The 14,976-nt window shown below is 42.5% G+C and overlaps 1 protein-coding gene across 1 annotated transcript in view; it reads left to right on the top strand.

Annotated features, from left to right (window-relative positions):
* TBC1D21 (TBC1 domain family member 21) overlaps positions 1 to 14,976 on the top strand; it is a 43,107-nt gene that overhangs the window by 14,795 nt on the left and 13,336 nt on the right. Inside the window, exons 5-7 of the mRNA XM_080980513.1 lie at positions 10,024 to 10,134; positions 10,746 to 10,846; positions 12,700 to 12,796. Coding sequence (XP_080836639.1) covers positions 10,024 to 10,134; positions 10,746 to 10,846; positions 12,700 to 12,796 — 309 coding nt within the window. The remainder of the gene's footprint in view (positions 1 to 10,023; positions 10,135 to 10,745; positions 10,847 to 12,699; positions 12,797 to 14,976) is intronic.

The following is a 14,976-nucleotide window of genomic DNA, read 5'->3' as shown; positions in this document are numbered from 1 at the left end:
CAGTATATATATATATTTTTTTTAAAAAAATTTATTAAAGTTTAAAACAACATAACACAAAAAAGAACAGAAAAACTCACATAAAAATAATACAAAACTTAACAATAAAAACACAAAACACAACAATTAAAAACGGACTCTCTTTTCCATTTCCAATTTTACGTGACTTATTTTCTAGACTTCCTCAAACCTCCCTCCTTTGTATTCCAGTCCACATTGTTTGTTCAGCAATTTCTTTTCCACTTTTTTTTTTACTCCCAATCTTTAATTTAATAAAATGCTAAAATATATAACTTCAAATTTTTTTTAACCTAGTCCTTGATCTTAATATCATATAACTTTAAGGTTTTCCCTTTTAATATCAAATTTCCATAACTTTAACCTGTGCAGCTGGAAACCACTTGTTTTCAGTCCAACATCATTCTAACATTCCTTAATTTTGCAGTGTTTCTGAAGATAGTCTTTGAATTTCTTCCAGTCTTCCTCCATCGACTCTTCTCCCTGGTCACGGATTCTACCAGTCATTTCAGCCAATTCCATATAGTCCATAAGTTTCATCTGCCATTCCTCCAGCGTGGGAAGTTCTTGTGTCTTCCAATACTTTGCGATGAGTATTCTTGCTGCTGTTGTTGCGTACATAAAGAAAGTTCTATCCTTTTTTAACACCATTTGGCCGACTATACCCAGGAGAAAGGCCTCTGGTTTCTTAGGGAAGGTATACTTAAATACCTTTTTTAATTCATTATATATCATTTCCCAGAAGACCTTAATCTTTGGACACGTCCACCAAAGGTGAAAAAATGTACCTTCAACTTCTTTACATTTCCAGCATTTGTTATCGGGCAAGTGATAGATTTTCGCAAGCTTGACTGGGGTTATGTACCACCTGTATATCATTTTCATAATATTCTCTCTTAAGGCATTACATGCCGTAAATTTCATACCTGTGGTCCATAACTGTTCCCAGTCAGCAAACATAATGTTATGTCCTACGTCCTGTGCCCATTTAATCATAGCCGATTTTACCGTTTCATCTTGAGTATTCCATTTCAGCAGCAAGTTATACATTCTTGACAAATTCTTAGTATTGGGTTCTAACAATTCTGTTTCTAATTTTGATTTTTCCACCTGGAAGCCAATTTTCCTGTCCAATTTAAATGCCTCCATTATTTGATAATAATGAAGCCAGTCTCGCACTTTGTTTTTTAGTTTTTCAAAACTCTGCAATTTCAGTCTATCTCCGTCTTGTTCCAAAATTTCCCAATATTTCGGCCATTTGACCTCCATATTGACCCTTTTCAAAGCTTTCGCTTCCATTGGTGACAGCCACCTTGGGGTTTTATTTTCTAACAAATCCTTATATCTTATCCAAACATTAAATAGCGCTTTCCTGACAATATGGTTTTTAAATGCTTTGTGTGCTTGGACCTTATCATACCATAAATATGCATGCCATCCAAATACATTATTGAAACCTTCCAAGTCCAAAATGTCAGTGTTTTCAAGAAGTAGCCATTCTTTCAACCAGCAGAAAGCTGCTGATTCATAATAAAGTTTGAGGTCTGGCAGGGCAAATCCACCTCTTTCCTTTGCATCTGTTAGTATTTTAAATTTTATTCTGGGTTTCTTGCCCTGCCAGACAAATTTAGAGATATCTTTCTGCCACCTCTTGAAACAGTCCACTTTGTCCACAATCTGCAAAGTTTGAAACAAAAACAACATTCTAGGCAATACATTCATTTTTATCGCAGCAATACGGCCTAGCAGTGAAAGCTTCAAATTTGACCAAATTTCTAAATCTTTTTTCACTTCTGACCAACATTTTTCATAGTTATCCTTAAATAAGTTCCCATTTTTTGCTGTCATGTTAATCCCCAGGTATTTAACTTTCTTAACCACTGTTAAACCTGTCTCATTCTGAAACCTCTCTCTTTCAAACAATGTTAAATTTTTCTCTAGAACCTTAGTTTTTAATTTGTTCAATTTAAATCCTGCCACTTGACCAAATTCTTGAATCAGTTCTAAAACTCTTTTAGTACTAGATTCTGGCTCCTGTAACGTCAGTACTAAGTCATCTGCAAATGCTCTCAATTTATAATGTTTAATTCCGACCTGTATACCTTTAACCATCTGGTCCCTTCTAATCATATTCAGCAACACCTCCAGGACCGAAATAAAAAGAAGAGGGGAAATTGGGCAACCTTGTCGTGTCCCTTTTTCAATTTTAAGTTCTTCCATCACAACGTTATTTACAATTAGTTTAGCCTTTTGTTCTGAATAAATTGCACTTATACCATTCTCAAATCCTTGGCCTACCCCCATACCCTGAAGATTCTTCTTCATAAAATTCCAAGAAATATTGTCAAAGGCTTTCTCCGCATCTACGAATATCAACACTGCTTTAGTGTTTATATTCACTTCTAATTTTTCCAAAATATCAATTATATTCCTCAAATTATCGGACAAGTGTCTTCCTGGGAGAAAGCCCGCTTGGTCTTTATGAATCTCTTCCAACAGCACTTTTTTAAATCTCTTCGCCAAAATATCTGCAAAAATTTTGTAATCCACATTGAGTAATGATATAGGGCGGTAGTTCTTTAGTTGTGTCTTTTCAGCCTCTGTTTTTGGTACAAGTGTAATATATGCTTCTTTCCACGACTCTGGTGCCCTCCTCCCCTCCATTATTTCGTTGCAGACCTCTTTCAATGGTTGAATTAGCCATTCTTTTAAAGATCTGTAGTATCTAGAGGTTAAGCCGTCTGGTCCTGGAGATTTACCCAGTTGCATGTTTTGAATGGCACCTTCTATTTCCTGTTCCGTTATTCTGTCATTCAAAATTAGTCTCTTTTCTTGAGATATTTTTTGTAATCCATTTATTTTCAAAAATTGGTCTAAGTCTGTTTCTTTCTCTGGCCCTTGAGTGTATAGTCTTTTGAAATACTTCTGGAAGCAACTTCTAATCTCTGCGGGGTTCTGTATATTCCTTCCTTCCACTTCTAAATTCGTAATCGTATTTAACTTTTGTCTCTTTTTCATTTGCCATGCCAACAATTTACCACATTTATTGGCCGATTCAAAAGTCTTTTGTCTCATTTGTTTAATTTTCCATTCTATTTCCTGATTCATTATTTTCATATATTGTACTTGATATAACTTTAACTCTCTCAAAATCTCTTGAGATTTGGGATTTACTCGCAATCTTTTTTCACATTCATTCATTTTGTTCATAATTTTATCCTTCTTCTCATTTTGAGTTCTTTTCTTTCTCGCATTCTGTTGTATTAAGAACCCTCTCATAACGGCTTTACTTGCATCCCAGATTACTCTTTTCTCCACGTTGGAGCTAAGATTTATTTCGAAGTAGTCTCTTAAAGTTTTTTGGGCCTTCTTAAGAAATTCTTCATCTCTAAATAAGGTGTCATTCATCTTCCATCTGAAGGAGCCAGTTGGTATTAGTCTCATTTCCATCTTTACAGCGTTATGGTCGGAGCAAATTTTCGGGCAGATTTCCACCTTTCTTGTCTTTGGTGCCATTCCTCTAGTTATCCAGATTTGGTCAATTCTTGTCCAAGTCATTTTGGCTTCAGAAAAGAAAGTTCCCTCTTTTGCCAAGGGGTTTCTAATTCTCCAAATATCCACTAAGTCCAAGTTGTCTGTCATGTCAAAAAAGGTTTTCGGTAGTCTACCATCTTTGGTGACTACCTGTCTTTGTGCTTTGTCCATATAAGTAGATACCACTCCATTCATATCTCCCATCAAAATTATGTTGTAATCCATATGGTCCATCAAGGTCTCATGCAACTTCTTAAAAAAATCAGATTTCCCATCATTTGGTGCGTAAACTCCTACAATCAAAAATTTTTCTCCTTGTGTTTGAATTTCAATTGCCACAAATCTTCCTTGGTCATCCTTAAAAACAAATTTTGGTGATAAATTGTCTTTTGCGTAAATCACAACCCCTCTCTTTTTAACTTTATCTGACGAAATAAATTCCTGACCAAGTCTTTTATTTATCAACAATTTCCTGTGTAATCTTGTTATATGTGTTTCTTGTAAGCAAATTAGGTCTAATTGTTCCTTTTTTAATATATGAAATACTGACTTCCTCTTCTGAGGGGAATTCAAACCCCGGCAGTTCCATGTTAAAAGTTGCAGGGCCATGATGTTATTGTTTTAGTTCTCCTCCTACTGCACCTAGTGCCTGTTCCTCTTCCGTCGGTGGTATCCCTTCTTTCGAACGGTCTTTTGGTTCCGGAAATAGTTCTTTTTGTAAGTCTTCTCCGTGGTCCCTGTAAAATTTATCTTTGTCGTCTTCCGATCTTATTTTCCTCTTCTTTCCCTTGTAACTAAAAGACAGGCCTTGAGGGAGTTCCCACCTGAAATTGATGTTGTTCCTTCTCAGCAGGATAACCAGGTCTTTGTATTTTGATCTGAGATCCAGAAGATATTTCGGAATATCTTTGAATATTTCTACCCTTGTCCGCTGGATTTCCAGTGTCTTCTTGAAGTGTAGGCCCAAAATCTTATCCCTCTCTTCTTTTGTTCGAAAAGTAATCAGGCAGTCTCTCACCTTCTTCTCTCCTCTTCTCCCAAGTCTGAAAGCATTTACTATTGTGAAACTGCCTTTTACCAGTTCTGGGTCCCAAAAGTCCAAAAATTCCTGCGTGAGAAATTCAGCTAAGTTGTCCTTTTCTACCTCAGGTACTGATCTGACCCGAAGATTCACTTGCTTCTCCTTCAAATCTATCATAGACAGAGTTAGTTTGTGGTCTTCCAATTGTTTATGCAGTGTTGGTAATTCCTCTTGAACCTCCTTAACATCCGTAGCAGAAGTTGTAGCAATTTCTTTAGCCTCTTCAGCAATCTGGCGAATTGAGGCCGATTCCTCTAATAATTTCTGAATAGTCTCTGTGTTAGTATTTACTTTTTGGCCCAAATTATTTATACTTGCTGTATTCTGATTGATACTAATTGTATTTTGGTCAATCTTGTCAGAAGCCTCTGCTACTTGTTGACTTATTTTACTCAAAGATTCATTAACTTTGGCCAAAACTTGAGCAAAGGCTTCTTCACTTGTCGAGCTTTTTACCTTTAATTGTGCCAATGAGGCTGTTGTTGAAGTTCCAGAGGGGCCTGAGGCCGAAGCTCTCCTTTGTAATCCTTCTTCTAAGCGAAGAGGCCTCCCCGATCTTGTAGTCGAAGCATCCGCCTTCTCTTTATCTGCCATTCCTTAGATAATTCTCAAGGTCAGACACGTAGTTAGAATTAAACAGTGGAAATTTCCTCCCAAGCAGTGTGAGAACTCCTCAAGCCTGCTACAATTACAGTTATAACAAGTTGCAACAGTTCCAAGTTCCACTAGGGGGACACTGTAACAGTCATAAAAGTTCTTGGATACTTTAATTTCCTTTTTAAGCCCCCCTAGTTTGTTCAGAAGGAAAACAGTCTATCACAATTTTCAGCTTAGGACCAGGAGATATGTATTCACAAAATCTGTCCAAACTTTTATTTCCAGTGCAGGACTAGCTGTCAAAATGTATTACAAGACAGTACCTCTCTTTCTTTCCTAGGACCTGGAAAATCCTTTCCTAGGGAATTGAGTGATGGTTTAGTCTCTTCCTTTCCACTCTTTATGAAGAAATCACCTCCAAAAATCTCCCCCTTTTTCCCTCAACTTATAGAGGGAAAAGTCCAGGTTAGATGATTGGATTAAAATCCACTAAGACGTACTTTCCAAATGCTTCCACTTTCAAGTTCAATGCTTTAATTTATCTACAATAAAAGAGGCTGACTTCCTTTTTAAGCCTCCTTCCGTTTTCAGCCTGATTTCAATTTTCAATTTGTACAGTTCCAATTTGGGTTTTATCCTACTCACGGATCGTTGATTTCCAAGTCCGGATTTTAAGGAAGAAAGGCAGCGCTCTCCGGTCAACAGCTTGCGGCTTCACACCACGAACGAGCAGACAGCCCACAGCACAGCGCTCTCCCCCGCTCCGATTTCAAGCCCGTTTCTGGGCTTTTTGCCGGGTTGGGGGGGCGCCAAATGTGCCCGCTGGGTCCCAGGTTCACAGGCTTCCCCCGCCTGTGATTTTTGGGGGTCCCCCGCTGCGCCGAAGCGGGATTCGACCCTGTTTTTCGTGGCACTGATTCCCTCTATCCGAGGAAATCCGCCATCGACCGCTGGCGCCGCCTCCGGAAGTCATCGATCTGACTCAGTATAACACAGCTTTCTGTGTTCCTATGGTGTTCAAAACATGTGGCTACTGCTCCCATGATATTTCACACATGAGTATCAGCAGTGTGGCTTTGTCTCTTTTCTCCCTCACTCTTGGGCTACTTCTCCTTCATTGTTTTGTGTGCATAAGGCTGTTTCGATTGCCCATACCTGAAATAGAGCACCCTGAGCTTGTTAAGGGGCAGGAAAGGGTTAACAAAATGTAATTATACAAATGTAATGCACAAATAAAGGATGCAGGTGGTGCTGTGGTCTAAACCACTGAGCCTAGGACTTGCTGATTAGAAGGTTGGCGGTTCGAATCCCCGCAACAGGGTGAGCTCCCTTTCTCAGTCCCTGCCCCTGCCAACCTAGCAGTTCAAAAGCACATCGAAGTGCAAGTAGATAAATAGGTACCGCTCCAGTGGGAAGGTAAACGGCGTTTCCGTGTGCTGCTCTGGTTCGCCAGAAGCGACTTAGTCATGCTGGCCACATGACCCAGAAGCTGTACGCCGGCTCCCTTGGCCAATAAAGTGAGATGAGTGCCGCAACCCCAGAGTCGCCTTTGACTGGACTGAAGCATCCAGGAGTCCTTTACCTTTTTAATGCACACATATGTGAGATGAGAGAGAGGCTCCACCTACACTGTGCATTTAAAGCAGTATTGTACTACTTTAAACAAGCATGGCTCCCCCCCACCCCAAAAAACCCTGGGAACTGCAGTTCGTTCAGGGTGCTGAGAGTGGTTAGGAGACTCCCTATAGTCTTCTCACAAAACCACAGTTCTCAGAGTGGTTTGACAGTCAGTCCCCTCTTCCCAGGGAATTGTAGCTCTGTAAGGGAAATAGAGGTCTTTTAACAACTCTCAGCTGCCAGGATTCGTTGGGGTAAGCCATGACTGTTTAAATTGGTATGCTACTGCTTTAAATGCATAGTGCAGATGGGGTCAGAGTTAGAAAATGATGTTCCCAAAATCCAAGGCCACAAAAGCACCAAAGAGTATATTTTCTCACAAATGACAGGAAGGCAGCACGTAAGTGATTATTATGATTATATTCAGATTCCCATGCAAGCGTCTCCCAGTTGTATAACAAAAAGAATATTAAACGATACCGCAGAATTAATGTTACAAATCAATGTAATGGTCATAAATCTGGCCAAGGGAGCCTAGAGAAAGATTTACAGCTTAGGTGGGACCCAGGCGGGACCTTCAGAAGTAATAGATATTCCATCTCGGCAGAGGATTCCTTAAGCAGGTCACATACCCAGGGAAATGTTCCCCTTTATTACTGCCCTTCGTTCTCCCAGGAATTGGTCTAAAATGAAATCATTTCCCACTTTTATAGAAAAAGATAACGTGTTAGATAGCAGTTCCTCAACGATGCGCACTTCAAGGGCACTTGGGGTTTCAAGACATCTCACCTTCACCATTAGAGTTTTGAAATTTCCTGTCTTGTTTTAAATCGCCTCACTGCCTTTTATTTTAGATTCCCCCCCTTTTTACAATCAGTTTCTTCACTTGACTATGAACTCTTTAACCTCTAGATGTGTGGATGAATTAGCATACATAAATGAGCGGTTTTCACTTCTCTTGCTCTTCTGAGAAAAACAGCAACTCTATTGGTTGCTAATATAAAAGGTAAAGGGACCCCTGACCATTAGGTCCAGTCGTGGCCGACTCTGGGGTTGCAGCGCTCATCTCGCTTTATTAGCCGAGGGAGCCAGCGTTTGTCCGCAGACAGCTTCCGGGTCATGTGGCCAGCATGACTAAGCCGCTTCTGGAGAACCAGAGCAGCACACAGAAACGCTGTTTACCTTCCCGCTGGAGCGGTACCTATTTATCTACTTGCACTTTGATGTGTTTTTGAACTGCTAGGTGGGCAGGAGCAGGGACCGAGCAGCAGGAGCTCACCCCGTCGCGGGCATTCGAACTGCCGACCTTCTGATCGGCAAGTCCTAGGCTCTGTGGTTTAACCCACAGCGCCACCCGCGTCCCATACATAACATAGGTAACGGGTAAAGGCAGTGGCGTAGCGTGGGTTGTCAGCACCCGGGGCAAGGCAAGTAATTTGCGCCTCCTAACCCGTGCATTTTAGCAGGGGCAGAGAGCTGCGAGTGCGAGCGCGCGCCCCCCAGATGTTGCGCCCAGTGCTGCCGGGCCCCCCCTGCACCCCCCACGCTACGCCACTGGGTAAAGGGACCCCTGACCATTAGGTCCAGTCATGACCAACTCTGGGGTTGCGGCGCTCATCTTGCTTTATTGGCCAAGGGAGCCAGCGTACAGCTTCCGGGTCATGTGGCCAGCATGACTAAGCTGCTTCTGGCAAACCAGTGCAGGACAGGGAAATGCCGTTTACCTTCCCGCCAGAGCGGTACCTATTTATCTAGTTGCACTTTGACATGCTTTCGAACTGCTAGGTTGGCAGGAGCAGGGACCGAACAACAGGAGCTCACCCCGTCACGGGGATTCGAACTGCCGACCTTCTGATCGGCAAGTCCTAGGCTCTGTGGTTTAACCCACAGCGCCACCCGCGTCCCTTAGTGGTTGCTGACATAGCCATGCGCTAATGTGTTTTTTTTTAGCAAACTGACTAACTGGGAATCATGGTGAGGAGGGAGTAGAGAGTTGCAACCCAGCTGGAATGGATCTGGAATGAATCTGCAGTTTTTGCCTGTGTCTGTCTCTGGAAGTGGTGGTAGTGTAAGGGAGAAGGACTTCTGATTGCAGTAGCTGCAGATCCATTCCAGCCTTTACCTTTACCTTTACATCTATCTCTGTTTCATGGCTCTGTCTCTATCAGAGCTCTACTCAACACCTTTCATGGAGAGCAGTCTGTTGGGACAAGCAGTGCCAGATTTACATATAAGCTAAACAAGCTATAGCTTAGGGCCCCACTCTCTTGGGAGCGCCAAAAAATTTAAAGGAAAAAAAACCTGGATGTACATTTCCAAAATATAAGATAAAAAACAAATAAAATAAAACCTACATACAGCAACAGTGTTTTTTGTTGTGTAGGCACCTGTGATGTAAGTAATGCAGTTTAGGGAATACAAATTTCACACTTCTGAAGAAGAAATAGAAAAGGCCATGTTTCTTAGAAACTGTGCACACTGGCTGAAGAGTGTGCATATTGCCCAGAGAATGCACAAAATGCAGTTGAGATGTGTCATTCCCCAAAGCCTGTTGGAGGTCATGCATAATGGCCAGACGAGGAACAAAATTCAGTCAATATATGCATATTACCCCAAGACCTGGTTGGGGATTGTGCATAATGACTGGAGAATGTACTAAAATCTAGTCAACATATGGGCATTTGGAGTTGGAGGTGTATGGAACCTACCAAGACCCACACCTCACTTGGGTCCATTGTCAATCTGGGAGCCTCCTGAGCAATTGCAACAGCAGGGAGGGCACTCAAAAGAGGGGGGCACTGAGAGAAGCTTGCCCTACCCCACAAACAAAAAACAAAATACCCTGGGGCCATTGCCAAAAAGCACAGTAGGTGACATTCATGAAAAGATCCAAAGATTATAAGGAGACTGTTGGAATGAATTAGAAGGAGAAAGAGGAGATACTAATGTGCAAATGAGATGTTTTAATGCATGCTGTGAGACCAATCAGCAAGTGAATGTACTGCCTGGCTCACTGGCATCTACTACAGCATAAATTATAATGGTTGAGATTGAATCCAGGTCTTTGCTTGCAGCAAGCTGGCAATATCACTCAGAGGGGTTGCAGCACCTTTCTCTCCTTGTGCTCTGGCTTGGTTTGTGGCAATAGCTCCATGTGGCCATTTCTTTTTCCACAGAATCTGATGTTCAGAGGCTTTACATCAAAGATGCACAGGGCAACACACTTGTAGACAAAAGCCAGCTGGAAAAGATCCTTCTGCTGAACTATGTGTGCAATGTGAAAGCTGGTAAGTAGATAAACAGAAAATCCCATCGTATCTGGCCTTTGTAGAGGTTAATTCTAATGCCATTGCCAACCTACACTATTTTAGTTTTTTCTGGTTTTCCTCCCATTTTTCCCAGGCCAGATTTCTGGCATATACAGTTGTTGTTTAAATACAATTACATTTCCTACTTGTCTCATGGTAGACAGGCAAAGTGCTGCTGAATTTTTATTTATTTTTTACCCTTAGTTTAAAACTTCCTGGTTGACCTGAGCTAAGTCTGGCATGACAGCTTACTCTATGGTCTTAACCCCTTCATGCATTAATTAGGCTTAAGCATGTTGCTTATATGAGACTGTTTATCCCACACTTGTGGCATGGGAGTGATGTGGGCTCTCCTGGGAGAAAGTCTTCAGAATCAGAGGAGGCTGGTACAGCAGTGTCCTCTGGCCTGGAAGGACGATAAGAGGCACCACATCAGTGGTGCTTGAGTGTGGGTTGTAACTGGGGACAAGTTATAACAATGAATTATCTGGTTAGAAAAATGGGGAACTAGAATAATTATAGAACAAGAGTGATGGGCAGAACGTTTCATCTGTATCTCCCCATCCCACACTCTTTCTGCTCTCTGGCAGAATATCAGCAAGGCTTCCATGAGATGCTCTTGCTTTTCCGTCTACTTGTGGAGAAGGAGCATGAGATCTACTGGCTCTTCCAGTTCTTCCTCCAAAAAACAGTAAGTTGGTTGGTTGGTTGGTTGGTTGGTTGGTTGGTTGGTTGGTTGGTTGATTGATTGATTTGCACCTTGCCTTTGCAAGAAGAAGTGTCCAAAGCAGGTTGCAATATTTTTAACTATTCAAGAAATTTGCAAAAATCAGAATGGAGCCAATAAAAGAGTTGAGCAGCAGAAGAAATCAAAATACAGCAGGGAGACTAAAGACTCAAACAGAATGCTAAATGCTTGCTGAAAAGTACATTCTGTGAAGACCATCAGTGATAGTGCGCTTGGTGGCAGAGTTCCGCAGTCTGTATGCTGTTGTGCAGAAGACCTTTCTCCTTGTTTCTCACCAACTGTACAACAGCTGGTAAGAACACAAGAAGAGTGCTGCTGGATCTAGTCCACGATTCTGTTGTAACCTTCTGGAAAGCCCACAAGCAGGGCCCAGGTGCAACAGGGCTTTCTTCACTTGTGATCGCCAGCAACTGATAGTCAGAGATATGGTTTCTATCAGGTACTGTTAGCCATTATGGGTCCACACAGTCTCCAGAGTCAAAACACTTTAGAGCTGGTAGGGACTTTGGAATTTGTACTCAACCCTCTGCTCAGTGCATGGTCTGCAGTGCAGGATTCTACAGAATCCCTGAGAGATGACTATCCAGCCTCTGTTTAAATGCTTGCACCAATGGGGAGCCCCCATCCCCACTTAATGCAATCCATTCCCCTGGTAGAAAGCTCTTACTATTAGGAAGATTTGCTGAAAACGACTTCCTAGCCAGTCCCACTCCTTAGTTCTAGTCCTGGAACAGCTGATAATAAGTCGATTCCATCTTCTACTGCATGCTGAAATATGAGAGGCCCCATCAGTATTGGCATTCCACCGGCTTTTGAATACACATGTTTACACAAGCATTCTCCTGACCTCCTGGCTGGAATTCCTGGCTTTGATTGTGGTTTTTGCTGTTACACTGTTTTAATAGGCTTCTTTACTATGTATTTTAATTGGCTTCTTTGTTATGTATTTTAATTATAGATGTTTTAATGTGGTTGTTTTACTATTTATTTTAATTACAGGTAGCTGCATTTTTATAATTGGTTTGATACTCATTATTTGGCTGTGTGCTTTTATTGCTTGTGAACTGCCTCCGTATATCAGTTCTAATAACAACAACAGCCACCCTTCAGATATCTGAAGACAGTATGCCACTGAATACCAGTATGTTGATGAGTAGCAGGGGAGCAGGGGGGCAGTGGTGCTTATACCCTGCTTGTGGACTTCCACAAGCCCAGCCACTGTGTGAAACAGCAAGCTGGATCCTATCAATAGATATGTATTCTGATACAACAAGGTTCATGTGCTTTAACTCATTTATATATTTATTAAGCCATCCTGTGGGTCCTGATGGATGGAAAGCTTGGGGTGGAAGTCTTTTTAAAGAGTGCATTTGCTTGATGTAGGAAGGTCTCTGAACTCCAAATAAATGCTGGGGATTTTCTTTATAAAACAAAATAGAAGACACGGGACAGTGCACAGCTCCAGTTACAATCTCTTGGATCAATGAGGCAAAGGACTTTCTGTTGAAGCAGAGGTGCAGGAGTGCCTGTTCTGCATTCTGTGCTGGGGAACAGAAGCTAGCACATCCAGCATTTTGCTAGATATCCTCAATAGGGACTCTTCCCATACAGGTCTGGGCAGAGTACAAATGTGTCCCTGGAACAACTATATATTTCGGTTTCCTGGGTGTCTTGGGGAGGACTTATTCCCATCATGTGGACTGACCTATGCAAGATCAGGACGCAGCCAGCCTGCGCCATCTGGCCTCATCATTCTCCTTTGAATATTTTCACAGCCCAGGATTCTTGTTTTCCAGGAGAATAGCTGCATTATGAACGTTGGGGTGGAGAAAAACCTGATCATGCTTAGAGCCTTGATTGCATTTATGGATCCAACCTTTGCAAAGCATTTGGGTAAGTTCTGCCACCTGCCCAGTTTCTTCAGATATCACGCCACATCAACATGCCAGCAACAGTTTTGGGATTGCCAACCACTCTAGCAGGCCACAATATATGGGTAGTGAAAAGTATTGTTGGCTTTAAGGATCAGAAGTTATACAGGCCAAGATATGTATGCAAAGAGTCCCTATTACTGATATTTAGTTAGAGACAGATTCTTTTCCTGCTTTTCTTTTATTTGTTATTTTCAATTTTATACATTTCAATAATTTTACAATCATTTTAACATTTCAAAACTCAACTTCCTTGACCCTCTTTCTGTGGTTCCTTAAATTTTTTTATATATTTTCTGCATATTCCAAATTAATTTAATTTACTCATTTGTTCATCTACTTTAAATATATAAAACTGCAGGTTATTACAACAATCCTGCCAACGTTCTTATCTGTTTACAGTTTATTTGTAGATACAGTGGTACCTCAAGTTACAAACGCCTCAGGTTACAAACTCTTCAGGTTACAAACTCCGCTAACCTGGAAGAGTTACCTTGAGTTGAGAACTTTGCCCCAGAATGAGAACAGAAATCATGTTCCGGCGGCGCAGCAGCAGCAAGAGGCCCCATTAGCGAAAGAACGCCTCTAGTTAAGAACAGTTTCAGGTTAAGAACGGACCTCCGGAACGAATTAAGTTCGTAACTAGAGGTACCACTGTATTCCACAAACCATTTCCATTCTTTTTTAACAAGTTTGTTATCTTAATTTCTTATTTTTCCGGTAAGGTTCACCATTAATAATAATAATAATAATAATAATAATAATAATAATAATAATTTATTATTTGTACCCCGCCCATCTGGCTGGGTTTCCCCAGCCACTCTGGGCGGCTTCCAACAAAGATGAAAAATACACTAAAATGTCACATATTAAAAACTTCCTTGAACAGGGCTGCCTTCAGATGTCTTCTGAATGTCAGGTAGTTGTTTATCGCTTTGACATCTGATGGGAGGGCGTTCCACAGGGCGGGTGCCACTACCGAGAAGGCCCTCTGCCTGGTTCCCTGTAACTTGGCCTCTCGCAGTGAGGGAACCGCCAGAAGGCCCTCGGAGCTGGACCTCAGCGTCCGGGCAGAACGATGGGGGTGGAGACGCTCCTTCAGATATACTGGACCGAGGCCGTTTAGGGCTTTAAAGGTCAGCACCAACACTTTGAATTGTGCTCGGAAACGTACTGGGAGCCAATGTAGGTCTTTCAAGACCGGTGTTATATGGTCTCGGCAGCCGCTCCCAGTCACCAGTCTAGCTGCCGCATTCTGGATTAGTTGTAGTTTCCGGGTCACCTTCAAAGGTAGCCCCATGTAGAGCGCATTGCAGTAGTCCAAGCAGGAGATAACCAGAGCATGCACCACTCTGGCGAGACAGTCTGCAGGCAGATAGGGTCTCAGCCTGCGTACCAGATGGAGCTGGTAAACAGCTGCCCTGGATACAGATTTGACCTGTGCCTCCATGGACAGCTGTGAGTCCAAAATGACTCCCAGGCTGTGCACCTGGTCCTTCAGGGGCACAGTTACCCCATTCAGGACCAGGGAATCCTCCACACCTGCCCGCCTCCTGTCCCCCCAAAACAGTACTTCTGTCTTGTCAGGATTCAACCTCAATCTGTTAGCCGCCATCCATCCTCCAACTGCCTCCAGACACTCACATAGGACCTTCACCTCCTTCACTGGTTCTGATTTAAAAGAGAGGTAGAGCTGGGTATCATCCGCATACTGATGAACACCCAACCCAAACCTCCTGATGATCTCTCCCAGTGGCTGCATGTAAATGCTGAAAAGCATGGGGGAGAGGACAGAACCCTGAGGCACCCCACAAGTGAGAGCCCAGGGGTCTGAACACTTATCCCCCACACCACTTTCTGAACACGGCCCAGGAGGAAGGAGCGGAACCACTGTATGACAGTGCCCCCAGCTCCCAGCCCCTCAAGACGGTCCAGAAGGATGTTATGGTCGATGGTATCAAACGCCCCTGAGAGATCCAGCAGAACTAGGAAACAGCTCTCACCTTTGTCCCTAGCCCGCCGGAGATCATCAACCAGTGCGACCAAGGCAGTTTCAGTCCCATGATGAGGCCTGAATCCCGACTGGAAGGGATCCAAATGGTCCGCTTCTTCCAGGCGTGCCTGGAGTTGTTCAGCAACCAC

The sequence above is a fragment of the Podarcis pityusensis genome, assembly GCF_964106645.2.
Source record: "Podarcis pityusensis genome assembly, chromosome: 14".
Taxonomy (NCBI): domain Eukaryota; kingdom Metazoa; phylum Chordata; class Lepidosauria; order Squamata; family Lacertidae; genus Podarcis; species Podarcis pityusensis.
Note: the sequence above shows the minus strand (reverse complement) of the source record. Positions and strands in the feature narration are given on the sequence as shown.